Source organism: Mustela nigripes, chromosome 2 (genome assembly GCF_022355385.1).
Source record: "Mustela nigripes isolate SB6536 chromosome 2, MUSNIG.SB6536, whole genome shotgun sequence".
In the NCBI taxonomy this organism is placed as follows: domain Eukaryota; kingdom Metazoa; phylum Chordata; class Mammalia; order Carnivora; family Mustelidae; genus Mustela; species Mustela nigripes.
In genome coordinates, this window is record NC_081558.1 from 107895923 (window position 1) to 107913239 (window position 17317).

The window sequence follows — 17317 nt, forward strand, 5'->3', positions numbered from 1 at the left end:
TCTTCCTTTCCAGCTTACCCCATAGAGAAAATGTTACTCTTTAGAAAAGTCATGTCCCATCTAATCCTTAACAAATAGCATTTTGAAAGCTATAAATATTTACTTATATCCATGACAACACTTTAGACTAACTTTCCATACATGCAAAGATAAGTTTATTTTCTTCATTAACATGAGCACCTAACTTGTGAATTAATATGTTATTCTTTAAAGCTAGAAACTTCTAAACACTCCACATTAAGAGGTAAGAAAGAATTTAACTACTAGAAATGTCCCTTACTACAGGGGTTTATTTTGTGAATAAATTATAACTCTCCTGTGTCCAGAAGGACTTTGAATTACTTAGCTAAAACAATTATTTATATCATTAGATTTTTGAAATGGAATAAAAAAACAAAGAAAGTCAAAGAAAAAGGGAAATATACCAGCTTCAGTTTGGTATGCTAGAAACCCAGCATAACACAGTTGCTGTATATGAGAATAAAATTTAGCTCTGAGCTTCTTAGTAGCCAAGATGAAAAGGGCAATGCACTATATTATGCAGTCCTCAGTGTCTGGTAAAATTAATTCTATAAATCTGTCAAGAGAAACAAGTGATTGCTTTCTATAACAGAATTATAAAAATAATTTCATGCGTGGGTCTTTTTACAAGCTATAGTAATAACATTAAGGGAAAGTAACTCTCCAGAGACTGTGAAATGAGAATGCAAAGTTGTTTTTTATATAGCTATTTTTTTACTCTCTCCAAATCTGACTACATTATATGGAAATGTGTAGGACTTTTCTAAAATAAAATTGAATTCTCATTAGCAGCCTGGTCTTTACATTTGAAACATTTTAATTCATAGGATTATTTTAATCCAATGGTTTAAAAATTGCTTTCAAATTCTGTTTCAAAACTTACTAGATTTTTTTTAAGATTCTATTTTATTATTTTATTTATTTGTCAGGGAGAGAGCACACAAGCTGGAGAAGAGGCAGGCAGAATGAGTCGTAGCCTCCCCACTGAGCAAATAGCCACATGCAGGACTCGATACCAGGACCCTGAGATCATGACCCTCGATACCAGGACCCTGAACTGACAGCAGATGCTCAACCGACTGAGCCACCCAGGAGTCCCAAAAAATTAATAGATCTTTATTTTAAGGATATTCTTTTAATATGTTGTGCGGTTTTTTAAATTATTTATTTGGTTTTGTAAAGAAAAAGTAACTGAGTTGGCAAACATTTGAGGTAAATTTGGAGACATTAGCAAATGCTACTAAAATGGGTGGTGTCACCATTACTAAACAAAGAACCACCAAAAGACAAAAATCCTTCCTGTTCCATAAAAGAACGTTTAGTTTTTAGCCCATGAATTTACAGTGTTGAAGCCTGATGTACATGTTATAGTCTAGTGAATTTTCCTCCAGCTAGTGTGTTTATGCTACTAACTAAAACTTAAAAATTCAGCTGTGGCCTAGAAACAGGATGTCTTTAGTGTCTACATGCTTGTCAGTTGGTAAGAAACTTCATATGGGGTTACAATTTCCCTGAAGTTGTTATATTGTGAAATTTAAGTAAAGAGCCAAGGCCAGAAAATACAGCACTTCATCAAAATATAATGCATGAGGTCGGATGAATTCCGTAAGTTAGGCTGGTGAAAGCAGAGTGAGAATTCCCTTCCTTATTGGAAATGTGGATGTTTGAGGAGAAGAGAATGGGAATTACTTATTTGGGCTTGATGTTTTACCCTGATTGTATATAAAGACTTCAGAAGCTAGGAAGTAATCTTAAATACTCTATCTCGGAAGTGCGGTGTTCTTTCTATTTTTTTTTTTTTTTTTTTTTTTTTTAGAATTTCCTTTCTTGCATATGTCTTACAGGCTGTCCTACATTTCGTATTCAGAATATTTGAGCTTCCTATTTCTCTTACTTCAGAAGACAGGGAACTTGTATATTTCCCTTAAAATACATTTGGAGATTTTAAAATTGTTTTCTTGTATATTATGTGTCTGTATTGAAGAACGTCACTATAGCAAGAATAGGCAAAATCGGGAGAAACAGAAAAGAATCTAAGAGAGAGGGGAGAAAGTCAGTGTATGGACCCATGCTTGTCCTGTTTTTATTTTGAAAAGTAAAAGCATCATCTTTTACCTGACTGAGTTACTGCCATGTTTTCTTGCCTATTACCAAAGATTTGTTTCCCATATAGCAGTCTGAATGATCATTTTTAAATTTTATTTATTTATTTATTTATTTATTTATTTATTTGAATGTTTTATTTGACCCAGAGAGAGACCATGAGAGAGCTGGGGGAAAGACAGAGGGATAAGCAGATTCCCTGCTGAGCAGGTATTCCCCTAACGTGGGACTCCATTCCAGGATGCAGAGATCATGACCTGAGCCGAAGGCAGATGCTTAACCCTATTCATTTATTTTAAAAATTTATTGATTTTATTTTATGCAGAGAGAAAGCACATGCAAGTGTGGTTCGGGCCAGAAGGAAAGAGAGAGACAGAATGCCAAGCAAGCTGGGACACAGTCCAGTCCCAGGACCCAGGGACCAGGATCTAACCCGAAATCAAGAGCTGGATGGTTAACCGACTGAGCCACCCAGGCGCCCGTGAACTGTCATCTTAAAATGTGTATTAGATATTGTTTAAAATTCTTTAAAGGTTTCCTCTTGCACTTAGAATAAACTTTACCATAGCCTATGAGCTCTTGGTCTGTCTCTAGCTTTTCAAAGATCTCTCTTTAGTCTCTGCTCTGCTTTTAAAACATGTCAAGACTTTCTCCACTTGACTTTCTTTTGCCAGGAAAGGGTCATTTCACTTGACTCTCTTTTGCCTGGAATGTTCTCCCTCCCATTCTGCTCATGCCTGGCTTCTCAACATTTAGGTCTCAGCTGCAAAATCCCCTAGCAGAGGGACCTTCTTTGATTAATTTACCTGATTGAGTCCTGCTTCCATCCCCAGCCCAGCCAGATTTTACAGTGTTGGGTTTTCATTTATTTCTTTATAGATTCCACACAGTCTGAAATTAATTTCATTAATGATTTAAATACTTTAGACTTGTCCCCTTTGATGAGGCTCTAAGTATCTAGAAAGCAGGGTCTTTGGTTTTAGGTATTCTCATCAACTATCACAGTGTTTGGCACCAGTTCAGTACAAAATAAATACTTGCTGAATAAGTGAATGAGCGAAATGAAGAATTTGGGTATGACTGGAGCACTGAGACTGTGTGTATTTTCTTGAACAGGAATGTGGTAAATTATAAAAACATCTAGAAGTTCTTCTAGGGACGCATGAGTGGTTCTGTCGATTAAGCATCTGATTCTTGATTTTGGCTCAGGTCATGATCTCAGGGTCATGGAGCCCACCCTGCATCTGGCTCCCTGCCCAGCATGGAGTCTGTGTGTCCTCTTCCTCCCCGCCCCTCCCTCTACCCCCACAGTGCTCTTTCTTTCAAAAAATAAGTAAACTCTTAAAAAAGAGAGAGAGAGAGACAATCTTCTAGAACCTTTTTGGGAAAAAATTTGCGTCATGGCAGGTGAGGAAGTTATGCTAGAAGGTGAGTTGAGGCTAAATCCTGGAGGTTTTGAATGTCGTAGTACATAGTTTCTGGACTCTCTTTTGTGGTCAATGGATAGCTACTGAAGGTTTCTAAATCGTCCATGTGTCCTTGTGAAATGCTTCTTTATTCCTTGCTATGGAAAACCACTAGGGCGTCAGAAGAATTTCATTCACTCACCAGTGGACAGAGTAACTTGGGAATGTCAGCAGGGTGTTGATTTAATCAGCATTCACTTCTTTTTCCATGCAGTCTGACTGCCACGTACAGTCCTGCTTCTGGTTTGGCAGGAGAAAATGTTCGCCTTAGTTCTTCACAGCCTGAGATGAAATCACCCAGTGCTTCTTGAAGGCATTTCTGGCCAGTATTTCTCATATGCCGATGGTTCACTTGGCTCCCTTCAAAATTTGATACCATCTTGTCAAATCATTCCCCTTTTCTCAGCTGCTCTTTATTTTGCAATGCATTTTTCTAATGTATAGAGTTAGCCTCTCCTGTGGTTTATCTTATTTTGGTCCTTTTTTTTTTTTTTTTTTTTTTTAAGGATTTTATTTATTTGACAGAGAGAGAGAGAGAGAAGACACAAGTACGCAGAGAGGCAGGCAGAGAGAGAGGGGGAAGCAAGCTTCCTGATGAGCAGAGAACTCAATGTAGGCTCAGTCCCAGGACCCTGAGAGCATGATCTGAACTGAAGGCAGAGGCTTAACCCACTGAGCCACCTGGGCACCCCTATTTTATTTTGGTCTTAAAGGAAGTCCAGTGAGGAGCCTTCCAGGACAGTTTGCTTTTTTGTGTGTCAATGAAGTGGTGGGTTAGCTGAAAACTAGTACTTACAAGGCCTTATAATAATCTCCATCCCAAAATATGGCATTATATGCAGCATACACGTGTTCACCCAGACTTTTCCTACCGCTTCAAATGTGTATATCTGATTTCTCAAATAGAGTGCAAAGATAACAAGATTCTAGTTAAAATAATGGCTTCTTTTATAGACATTGGCAGCCAGTTCCAGTTTCCTGAACTGGTTTACAATGATTTAAAAACCATGGCCAGTTCATGAATAAGTTTTACAGTTTAACTTGAAGCATGGAATCTTATTATTTATACTAGGGAAGATGATATGATGCTCAATACTGGGTTATAAATGAGGAAAACAAAGAAAATGAATGGGGAAAACATCAAATGTGACAAAACAAAACAAAACAAACTAAAAACTATGATAAAATTTAAGAAAAGGAACTAACTTGTCAGTGCTGGCTGGCAGTGCTCAAGAGCTATGAAACATTCTTTGTTGGTAACCGTTATTGCAAGATCTCAGTGTGAATGGTGACTTTGGAGATGTTGTTATTAAACTGACTATCCTTTTCAGCCAGTAGAGCTTATGAAGCACACTGACATGTAATATACTTTTTGATTTGTGTGTAAAAGATTTATTTGTTAGAATTTCTTTTTTCCTCTTTCTTCCCCAGACATATCATAGACAAAATCCATATGTAAAATAGGTGGAAAACAAACAAGAAAAAGAAGTCATATGGTCCCTATTCTCAGAGAGCTCTACTAGAAAAAATGAATATACTCAGGGAGGTACAATATACAGCAGAGTATGACAAGTGCTCATAGAGGAATAAGGATAAGGTGGTATGGTTGTATGTAACTGTGGCTATCATGTTGAGAAAAGATCCCTTAGAGAGGCAGGATTTAGGGTTGGCTTTATGGGATATGTTAGATTTCAGTAAGAAAACACCAAGGGACAGAGGCTCTTAGGTGGAACAGCCTAAGCAAAAGACAAAGGTAGGAAAGTGAAAAAATAAATTTATGTTCTGTCAATTTTAATTAACAAGAGTATATCAAAGTGTATTAGTAACTCCTCTGGACATATAGATTACACCATCATCATTTTCCCCCTTTTTTTAAAATTAGTTACATAGGTGGAATTTAGTGATTCACCATTTGCCTATAATATCCAGGGCTCGTTATGTCAAGTGCCTTCTTTAATGCTCTCACCCAATTATCCGTTTCCCCCAACCATTTCCCCTCCAGCCATCCTCAGTTTTTTCCTAGAGTTCAGTGTCTCTGGTGGTTTGCCTTCCTCTCCAGTTTTCATGTTATTTTATTTTCTCCTTCCCTTCCCCTATGTTTTACTTCTTAAGTTCCACATGGGTGAAATTATACGGTATTTGTCTTTCTCTGACTGACTTATTTCACTTAGCACAATACCCTCTAGTTTCATCTATATTATTGCAAATGTCAAGATTTCATTCCTTTTGATGGCTGAGTAATATTCCTGTGTGTGTGTGTATGTGTGTGTGTGTGTGTGTGTGTGTATACCACATCTTCTTATCCAATCATCTTATACCATCATTATTTACATTTTTGAAATGGATGGGTCAAATTGTATTCTGTTGTTTATTTTTAAGGATTTTAGTGATTTCTGAAGCACATTTATATATATTACACAATTAAAACCTTCTGAAATCCTATATAGTAGATAGTAGTGTGGGGTTTTTACAAGCATTTTTTTTTTCCTTTAAGGATAACTGAGTCAGGGGCACCTGGGTGGCTCAGTGGGTTAAGCCTCTGCTCAGTTCATGATCTCAGGGTCCTGGGATCAGGCCCCACATTGGGTCTCTGCTCAGCAGGGAGCCTGCTTACCCCTCTCTGCCTACTTGTGATCTTTGTCAAATAAATAAAAATCTTTTTAAAAAAAAGGATAACTGAGTCATAAATTTTTAAATGATTTTTTCAGGTTTATTTGATAAGTATAGACACATACCTAATTTAGAACCTATTGTTTTTCTTCTATACCTATATACTCAACACTATAGATGTCCACACAGTTCATATTTAGTGACTAAGAAGTTGAAAAATGTAAATTAAAAAAGAAACCACATCCAAAATTCATGATTTTGACAGCCAAGATCATTCTGGGAGCATAGAATTGAGGACAAAGGTAAAAATGGCAGGGACAGTTGACAAGACAAAAACTTAATGGAAGGAAGGCCAGTAGCTAAGGGTATACAAGTTCAAAGGGAAGGTTTTACTATTATTAAACAAAGTTAAGGGTTTCAGGTCTTAAAATAGGGCAGTATGGTGAAGGTTAAGATTATTTATATAACACAAAATGGCAATAATTGGGGACTTGGGCACTTAGTACTTCTATTTCTTATTAATACCTGACTGGCAAGACTGTCAAAAACAGACTCAATTGAATCAGATATGCTGTTCCATGATTTTATGTTTACTTCTTAATGACAATGAGTTTTCATGTCTTCATACTACAAAATAGATCAAACATAATTTGGAATTTACCATGAGAAAGATTGCCAATATGAATATTCACTTTTTTGATATGGAGCAAACAGATCCGTCTATATACATTCTCTATGTCTAAAGCATAGAGAAAAATGTCTTAAATTGGGTAAATTCAATTCTATTTTGTTAAAGAATGCATCGTTGCCTTACACAGAGGACAATGTATTGTGTGGTTTAGGAGAAGATTTTGTACTGTCTGTGTAGTGGTTACTAAAAATTCTTCCTTTTGTGCTGATGAGAAAGTTGTAAGGCTGGAATCAGGTATTTCAAAAAAAATGTGGTAAAGCATTTTATGTGCCGTATTCAGCATTTCTTACACATTGGAATAGTTTACTCCTTTTAATTCTGTATTCTTGGGCGCATGTGTAGCTCAGTGGGTTAAGGTCTCTGCCTTTGGCTCAGGTCATGATCTCGGGAGTCCCGGGATCGAGTCCCACATCAGGTTCTCTGCTCAGCAGGGGGCCTGCTTCCCCTTCTCTCTCTGCCTACTTGTGATCTCTCTCTCTCTATCTGTCAAATAGATAAAATGTTTTAAAAAATCATAATTCTGTATTCTTCACATTCTAAAGCCCAGTAAATTTGATGGAGTGGGAGGTAGACTGATTCCCGTCCTTTGGAAATGCATAGGTTTGTTTGTACCCCATTGTCAGGATTAAAGGCAAAAGGAACAAAGAGAAAAGAGAAAATAAAAGATAAAAATGTCAAAAACATGAATTAGAGATGGTACAGCATTGGCAGCTTTTTATTGTGACCAACCATGAAGCAAATCGAAGTGCAAAGATTCAGTTTGCCATAAAAGCAGGTGGCTCAGGTCACAGTGGGTAAAGAATGAACTTGGAGTAGAGCACATGTAGCTATTTTCATCAAAGCCTGAACAGCCACATATCATTTTAGGAGCCCTGTTCGTTAACCTCCCACTTTATAGTATAGAGATTGCATACAGTGAATATGAACTGGAAGCTGGCCCTGCCGCTTTAGCCGTTATCCCTTGGACTGGTACTTAGCCGGGTTAGAAATATTTGCCTTCATGTGGTCCTCTTCTTTTCTCCATAGCTTAACCAGTTGGAAAAGGCAGTGGAAGCAGCCCACACATTTTTCATGGCCAACCCCGAGCACATGGAAATGCAGCAGAACATTGAGAATTACAGAACAATGGCCGGCGTGGAAGCACTCCAGCTTGTAGATCTGGAAGCCAAACCACATCTGGTGAGCGCCGGGGATCCTTGCCCTAATTGGAAAGAGCTAGGTGTTCCTGAGTTTCACTGGACTCCAAGCAGATTCCTGTGAATGGGTGTCTCAGGTTGATTCTCGATTCCTAATACAGTAATGGTTTTATTTTTTAGAGTTCTCAGATGAAATATTGTTATTACTGGGGTTGAAAAAATTGAGAGAAGGTGAAAATGCCCTTAGAAAATAGTATGATATAGCGAAAAGTAAAACATGATATAAACATCTGTCACCCCCTCTAAACCTCAGCGCCACCTCCAACCTTTAATTTTACACATGGAAGTTGAAGCCAGTACGAACTACTCAGGTCACACTGTGATTTCCCAGCTCCTTGCCCATTGATTTTCTGTTGTACCTGTACTTTTCAAATTCTGGTATTTTAAAGTTATATAATTTTTCACTTAAATGAAAACTTACTTGAAATCACAGTAAGTTGGGGAGGCTTTTTTTTTTTTTTTTTTCCAATTGGAGATGTCACCATTCTTGACAGGTGACTTCCAAGATGGTTGAAGAACAGTATAAGAGATTTTCAATAGAAGCATTATTACTATTATTATTATTATTACTATTATTAAATTGGGCCAGGCCTGGAAATTGGGTGTGTCATGGTCACCCACACCAATCTACTGGATGTTGTTACATGCCCATAGCTATATTCAGATGGAGTTAGAAAATGGTGTCTTGTCTACGGCCATACCACCCTGAACGCGCCCGATCTCGTCTGATCTCGGAAGCTAAGCAGGGCCGGGCCTGGTTAGTACTTGGATGGGAGAAAATGGTGTCTTGCATGTTTGTGCTCAGAAAGAATATGGAATTGCCTGGTGCCACAGCATTCACCTTGCTCAATAATACCATTCTTATTTATAATTCCCTGAAACCAAGGAAGTTACTTTTTGTCTCCCAGTAAAACCCTACATTATTCTTCCATAGCCCAAAAACCCAGTGTCCCCCTGCCCAGATGATCCCGATTGACCCTGAACCCTGTTATTCAAGTGCTCCACAGGTGCTCTTTGGAAAAAATAAATACGTGTGTGTGTGTGCGTGTGTGGTGTGTGTGTGTGTAATTTTTTTTTTTTTTTCTGCTTCTTTGCAGGAGAGTTACAGTGCAGGAGTTAAACATTATGAGGCTGATGACTTTGAGCTTGCTATCAAGTACTTTGAGCAAGCTCTAAGAGAATATTACAGTGAAGATACGGAGTGCAGAGCCCTGTGCGAGGGGCCTCAGAGATTTGAAGAGTACGAGTACTTAGGGTACAAAGCTGGTCTCTATGAAGCCATTGCAGGTAAAGCTTATTTTTCCCCCTTATTTACTTCCTGACTATAGGAAATGCAGTCTGTAAATCTACCCCATCAATACAGAATTAAAAATTGTAAAAAATGAAAGATATAGTAACCTGTCCTATCTCCTATAAATAAATCTACCTCATTTAAATTTTGGTGATTGTACTCCCAAACTTGTTCAGATGCATATGTAAATGTTTCTGTATTTATTTATAATAATTATTATTTTTTTAAAAAATGAGACAATACTGTGAATACTGATTTTGAGCATATTTTTGTTTTCGTTTTATTTTATGCTTAACAATATAGTGTGGACTTCTTCTCATGTAAGTAGTACGTGTGGATCTACTTTATGGTTTTGAATGATTGTGCAATATTCCAATATATGTGGAAAACATAATTAATTTGACCAGTCCCCTTACTGATGAATATTGGAAAGTTATAGGTTTTCATTATTATAAGCAATGTAGTAGTGAATGCTTTTGTATAGTTTTCTTCAGTTACTTAAAAGAGGTTTTTATTATCTATGAGAATGTAATATATTACAAAGCGGCATGTAAAATAGTAGGTAATGTGAATTATACATTTACTACAGAGATTAGCTAGTTAACCATTTATGGTGGGAAGCATTTGAAAAACATACAAAAATAAATTCTATTTATGTTAATAATATAGGTGTGAAAATAAAACTGTTAGAAGAAAATGCAAGAGGGGTGGCTGTGTGGCTCAGTTGGTAAAGCGTCTGACTTGTGATTTTGGCTCAGAGCTTGGTCTCAGCAGGAAATCTGCTTGAGGATTCTCTCCATCCCTCTGCCCTTCTCCCTACCCGTGCATGCACTTGTGTTCATGCTTTCTCTCTGTCTTTAAAATAAATGAATAAATCTTTAAAAAAAGAAGCAAATGCAAGAGAATCTGTGTATAATGGGAGGAGAGGAAAACCAGTTCTTAGCATGACAAAAGACAAGATATATGAAGAAAAAGATAGACTTTACATAAGATTTTAAATACAAAAGATACAACAAATCAAGCCAACTTACAATTGACAAGTAGAAAAGTTGCAAAATATTTATAGGCAAACAGTTAATATCTATAATATTTAAGCAGAACTTGTAAATTATTGTTATTAGTAGTAATTTATTTCTGACTTATGGATAGTCATAATAATAAGCAACATTTACATAGCAGTTACAGTATGCAAAACATTTTGTATATTTATGTATCTTTTAATCCTCAAAACAACTTCTGGTAGGTAGATGGTAGTGGTATCTATCATCTTCTCCCTTTTTTAAATGAGGAACTTATACCTCAGAGCAATGTGATTAAGGGGAAACTAGGAATCAAATCTAGGCTTTTCTCAGTCTAGGACATATATTTTAATGTCGACATAAATGAAAAATGTACAAAGGATAACTTATTCAGTAATTAATGCTTAACAAATATCTGTTGAGTACATATTGTGTTCTAAGTTATAAATATGTATTTTTAAAAAGGATGTTCAGCTTCACCTATACATGTAAAAAGGCAAATTAAGGAAGTGAGTTTTCTCTTCCCAAATGCTTATGTTTTTGGTCTCCATGAAAAGCACCCCTCACCGAGCAGTTCAAACCAAGTCCCCAAAAGTTATTTTCCTTAATTCCTTATTTAGATTCCTCCTAAGCAATCGGGATTCCCCTAATTCCTATTCTCCTCTATTTGTTACCAAACTCTGATAGGTGGTACCGCCTAAAAGCGTGGGAGATTCCCTGGTTCTCTCCATCCCTTTTGCTACCACCCTGGTTCATATCCACAGTATCTTTTAACAAAGGCACAGTGATAGCCTCCTTGCTGGTCCTTGTGTCCTGATGAGGTTTTACTCTCTAGGCAGACAGAATAGTCTAAAAAAAGAGGAAAATATGTTCACAGAACCTCCCCCCACCATCCCTAGCCAAAGCCTTCCATTTTGGACTAAAACCCAAGACCTTTAATAAAGATATTCATGATTGTGCCCTTGTGTATAATTTCCTCTCCTCTCTTCCTGTCTCTTTGATCCACTCCTGTGGCATTTCCTGGAAATGCCATGTTCATTTCCACTCACAGACTTTGAAAGGTGTTGTTTTCCTCTATCACTTGCCTAATGTCTTCTCTTGTTAAGTGCTTAATCCTCAGCCCCTTAGTATACTGACTGGCAAACAGTGGGTGCTTAGTAAATATTCATTAAATGAATGAGTGGAAGGGAAAAAAAGAAGAGAAGGATGGAAGGAAGGAAGGAAGGGAGGGAGGGAGAAAGGGAGGAGGAAGAAAATGATATAACCATCAATCACATTTCAGATTAAAAGGATTAATAATACTGTATGTTTTGAAAATGTAGGTCCTAAATTGTCAGGGTCTTTGAGAGGGACAATTGGGAAACATCTTTCAAAATTTAGATTAAACAGTAGACTGAAAATCAGTTTGTTGGATGAACTATTTGCCTCATAGTCAATTACCCAAAACCAACTCAGTTCATCTAAAATCAGTACCAGTGTCTGAATTATTGAGGATCCCCCCGCCCCAGGTTTTGTTTTGCTAAGCCTCTGGCACAGTCATTTCCTTGCATTTTTGTGAGCTCTGCTCATTCGAATGTCAGTTTTATGTGTGTTTCACATTTCAATTGTTAAGGATTTGTTTACACTTACTCTTTTATTTGGGAATGCTTTTCATTTATTAGAGTTTATTACCTTGTAGCTGTGTAAGGATGTGTACCCTGTCTCCACCTCCTCCAGACTTGCCTCCATCAATGGCCACTGAACAGCTTTGGCAAAGGTCCTACATCTGATTTAGGAAAACTGACAGACAGAGTCCCACAGAACAACGTGTAATGGTTTGCATGAGGTCATCATAACATGTTGGTTGCTGGAAAAGAATAGAGATCTCTTAACTCAGGCTCTTAATACTTAATACTTAATACAACTATCACCACCATTATCCCCGCTTCCCGTAAAGAAAAGTGATTTTTAAAAAAGTCACAGCTCTTGACACTCAGTCAAATATTATATATTACAGAAATATGGCAAGTCTTCTTGAGAATTCAACACATGTCCAATTTATTGTGAGAAGGGAATTTTAAACAGTATTTCCACAGAAGTGTCTTGGATCTCAAACGTATTAAATCATAGTAATTGCACTTGATATAGAAAGGAGACAAGAAACACAACTTATGTGTTATCCTAACTCTGTGAATTCTTGTCTGGTTCAAAACTGTTCTAAGGGGCACCTGGGTGGCTCAGGCAGTTAAGCATCTGCCCTTGAGCTCAGGTCTTGATCCCAGGGTCCTGGGATCTAGTCCCAAGGCCATCTCCCTGCTTAGTGGGGAGCCTACTTCTCCCTCTCCCTCTGTTCCTCCTCCTGCTTGTGCTCTGTCAAATAAATAAATAGAATCTTCTTAAAAAAAAAAAAAACTGTTCTAAATTAAAAGTGAAACTGGCTTTTAAAATACAGAATGGATGGGGCACCTGGGTGGCTCAGTGGGTTAAGCCTCTGCCTTCGGCTCAGGTCGTGATCCCAGGGCCCTGGGATCTAGCCCCACATCGGGCTCTCTGCTCAGCAGGGAGCCTGCTTCCTCCTTTCTCTCTCTGCCTGCCTCTCTGCCTACTGTGATCTCTCTCTGTCTGTCAAATAAATAAATAAAATCTTTAAAAAAAAATACAGAATGGTAGGGGCACATAAGTGGTTCAGTCATTAAGTGTCTGTCTTGGGCTCAGGTCATGATCCCAGGGTCCTGGGATGGAGTCTTGCATCAGGCCCCTTGCTCAGCAGGGAGCCTGCTTCTCCTTCTGCCTGCTACTCACTTTAACTTGTGTTCTCTCTCTGTCTCTGACAAATAAATAAATAAAATCTTTAAAAAAATAATAAAAAATGAAATATGGGGTATATTTAGGAAACCAGAATATTTTAATTTTAGAGTTAGAAGAACATTAAAAACACAAATGGCTTCTCAATGTAGTTATTTATTTCCAGGTATGCTTGTTAAAGCCCTAAAAAATATAATTTTGTGACTCTCATTTTGTTTATCTTTGTATGTTGTGTTGAAAAATTACCTTCCTTCAGATTTTGGGTTCTTACTGGGTGTGTTTTCCACCTCTTCCTTTTGCTTGTCATTTGGAATTAGGAGGAGTGTGTGTTAGAAGGTAAAGAGGAATGCCAGTGGCCAGCTAACTAGGAGAAAACAGTTGAAGGTTGTTTGTCATTTTCATAAGAAATAAAACAGCTATTTGTTGGCTCTTTATATAGCTGTTTATTTCCACATATTACACAAGTAAACAGAGCTTATTCTTCCCTTCCCATCCTCCTGCTGCATTTAAGAACCAGTGGATTGTAGGGATTATGTTAGCTGTTCTGTGTTGGGTTGAGTTAAGTCGTGCAAGAACTGGCCCATTTGCCTACACACCAGAAGAGACACACGCCCTTTCTGTTGTGTGCTGGGGTCCCTCTTCAAGTCATCAGGAGACAAGCCAAACTGCCCAACAGAGAACCTTTGAGAGGTTTTCTGTTGAGAGGAGGCAGTTGTGGTAAATTAAAATGTGAAGTCATGAAGTCAGACGATTTTATCGTCAGTCTCAAGAGAGCCTGCTCTGCGTAAGCATGAATAAAATCTTTTTGCTGGAGAAGACCTCCATCTTCATTGTAAAAATCAAAGTTGGGGCAAAATGTAAGAAGTGTTTGTTTCTCTGGGACATTAGCTACTTTCGTTTCCTCAGCCCATGTGTGGACGAGTGAGAGCCCAGAGCTAAAGGGAGTGTGACAACCCTACACTTGAGAATCCTTAGCTGTTTATAGCAGGAAGTATGGGACACAGAAAGGGGAACAAAGAGAAAGAGGCAGAATGTGTATCTAAATTCTTGAGCTTTCCTCCATATTTTAGCAGTCCCTACAGTATTAGGATTTCCAATGTTCAGGTGGTGAACTATTCTGTAACTGGGTAGAATAGGTTCCTGATCAATATTGGCCACACCCCAATATAACATCTAGATACACATACAAATATACGTGTGTGTGTGTGTGTGTGTGTGTGCGTGTGTCACGCCAGTGAACGGGAGGGACCCACCTCTCACTCTTGTCTTCCAGATCACTATATGCAGGTGCTGGTCTGTCAGCACGAATGCGTGAGGGAACTTGCCACTCGCCCTGGCCGCCTCTCTCCAATTGAGAACTTTCTTCCCCTTCATTATGACTACCTACAGTTTGCCTATTATCGAGGTAAAGCATGGATCATCCCGGAAGACCTTTGGGGAAGGGGTGTCGTTCATCATTACATTGAATTTTCCTCTGTATTTCCCACTTTACCATTGAGGCAATGGGGGAAAAAAATGGCTTTTTTTTTCTCTCATCTCACATCACCGCCACTCAGGCCAAAGAGAGCAGGTGATACCACAAGTGGGCAAATGCTGTGATGATGTCCTGAAAATTTTCTTAGACTGATATTTTACATGATTTTCAATTTAATATTAAAAGGTCATATATTTGCAAGTTCAAAGACCAAATATCATAAAAGTCTCCCTCTCTTCCTTTTTCTGTAGCCCAATTACATGCCCTACAACACAGTTTCCGATTTATGTTTTTTTTAAAAACACGTATGCACACACACCCCTAACTTATTTCCCCCTCTTATACACAGAAGGTGGCATATTATTTACACTGTTTTTTACATTGCTTTCTTCACTTAAGAATGTATATAAGTAAGGAGGGTGCGCCTGGGTGGTGCAGTTGGTTAAGCATCTGGTTCTTGATTTCAGTTTAGGTCATGATCTCAAGGTCCTGAGATGAAGCTCATTGGGTTCTGTGCTCATTGGGTTCTGTGCTGGGCGAAGAGCCTACTTAAGATTCTCTCTCTCTCAATAATAATAAAATAATAATAATAATAATAGTACCAGGGGTGCCTGGCTGGCTTAGTTGGTAGAGCATGCTACTCTTGATCACGGAGTTGTGGGTTCGAGCCCCCTGTTGGGTGTACAGATTACTTAAAAATAAAATCATAAAAAGTATTTTTTAGTAGGTTGGATCTATGAAATTACCATTTGCTTAGGTCAGTAAAAGCAAAATTTTGGCAATTTTATATGGTCTAACCTAATTGTATTGATACATGGAGATCTTCCTCATTAATTTTTCTTTACATCCACATACCATTGTACTGTAATTTATTTCATGCCTCCCCTTACTAATGGGTATTGTGTTGTTAGTAACTGGTATTTCAATCAAGGATCAAATGTGTAATATTTTATGTAAGTTAGTTCACATCTACAAGTGAATATCTATAGGATGGGTTTCTGGAAGTACAATTCCTGTGTCGAATCATTCATTCATTTTAAATTTTGATAGATGTTGCCAAATTTTCTTCCATGTATAGTACATTTTTCATTGCTCATCAACAGAATATATTGTGAAATTTTAGACTATTACCGAATCCCACTAGGTGAAAATTTTTATCTCAGTATAGTTTTAATTTCTATTTCTCTAATTGAGAAAGAGAGATTGAACATCTTTCCTCACGCTTATAAGCAATTAATAGAATTGGGATTGCTGAAATCGGTTTTAGATGTCACGTGGTCGAACTCAGGACAAAAACAGAATTAACTGCCAAAATTCTGCTCTGCTTATTTGTATTAACTAATGGAAGTTGTCAACAAACATCTTCAGGTGGAAACTTGTAATAATTGATGTAAAGCATCTAGCACCAAAGCAGTCCAAAGGTAGTACCATTTTAAACACCTGAAATCATGTCCTTCCTTTTGTCTGTGGCTCTCTTTTGAAGTATGATTAGCTCTCAGTGTTGTATTAGTTTCAGGTGTACAACATGGTGATTTGACAATCACTCAGGGTTCATTATGATAAGCATGGTCACCATCTGTCACCAAACAACGTTATTACGGTCTTACTGTATTCCCTATGCTAAACTTTTCAGCTCTGTGACTTATTTATCTTACAACTAGAAGTTTGTACTTCCCGATCCCCTTAATTTCCGCCATCCCCTCACGCACCTCCCCTCTGGCAGCCATCAGTTGTTTCTCCATATTTGACAATCTGTTTTGGTCTGTGACCATTTCTGCATATGCTATTCAGCTTCACCTTATCCTCCCTCTTACTCATGTTTACTGCAGACCTCTCACAGGTATGTTGAAGTATTTCTTACAAACCTCCTCAATGGACCTAGCCTGACTCTAATGCTACAACTCCTTGGTCTTTCAGTTGGTGAATATGTGAAAGCCTTGGAGTGTGCCAAGGCTTATCTTCTCCTCCATCCAGATGATGAGGACGTCCTAGACAATGTAGATTACTATGAGAGTCTCCTGGATGACAGCAGTGACCCAGCATCCATTGAGGCCAGAGAGGTGAGACCAAGGTCCTGAGAAGAAACTGCATTCTACTAGATGCTCTGGGCAGAAATGGTAAAAATATAGCACTGCTCTGGAAGATATCTAGCCATTGAGTCAAGGTTCTAGAAAGCAGTTCTTTTGTACTTCAGTACTAATGCCAGAAGCATATTTTTCTCCTATGTGACAGCTTGTGAAAATCTATTGAGAAGGAGACTTTTTGTGCAGCTGTGAATATTTTTTTAGCTCACTTGTCACTGTCTATTGAAAAATATTTCCACTTGAACATTTATCATATTCCTTAACTGTTACTTAAATATAAACTTTTCATTCTTTTTTTTTTTTTTTTTCCTCTAGGATTTGGCAGTGTTTGTGAAGCGTCATAAAATGGAATCAGAACTAATAAAATCAGCTGCAGAGGGCCTGGGATTTTCATACACAGAACCGGTAAGAGCAAAAAAGGAAGAGGAAATGTGTTTTAAAAGAATACTCAATTGACTTCTTCTTTTTTTTTTTTTTAAAGATTTTATTTATTTATTTGACACAGAGAGAGAGAGAGATCCCAAGTAGGCAGAGAGGCAGGCAGAGAGAGAGGAGGAAGCAGGGAGCCTGCTTCCTCC

At 37.8% G+C, this 17317-nt stretch overlaps 1 protein-coding gene across 1 annotated transcript in view; it reads left to right on the forward strand.

Moving 5' to 3' along the window:
* The window catches only part of P3H2 (prolyl 3-hydroxylase 2), a 151498-nt gene that overhangs the window by 111197 nt on the left and 22984 nt on the right, over positions 1-17317 (forward strand). The window contains exons 2-6 of the mRNA XM_059391290.1: positions 7918-8070; positions 9185-9374; positions 14455-14586; positions 16573-16715; positions 17055-17144. Of these exons, the coding sequence (XP_059247273.1) occupies positions 7918-8070; positions 9185-9374; positions 14455-14586; positions 16573-16715; positions 17055-17144 (708 nt within the window). The remainder of the gene's footprint in view (positions 1-7917; positions 8071-9184; positions 9375-14454; positions 14587-16572; positions 16716-17054; positions 17145-17317) is intronic.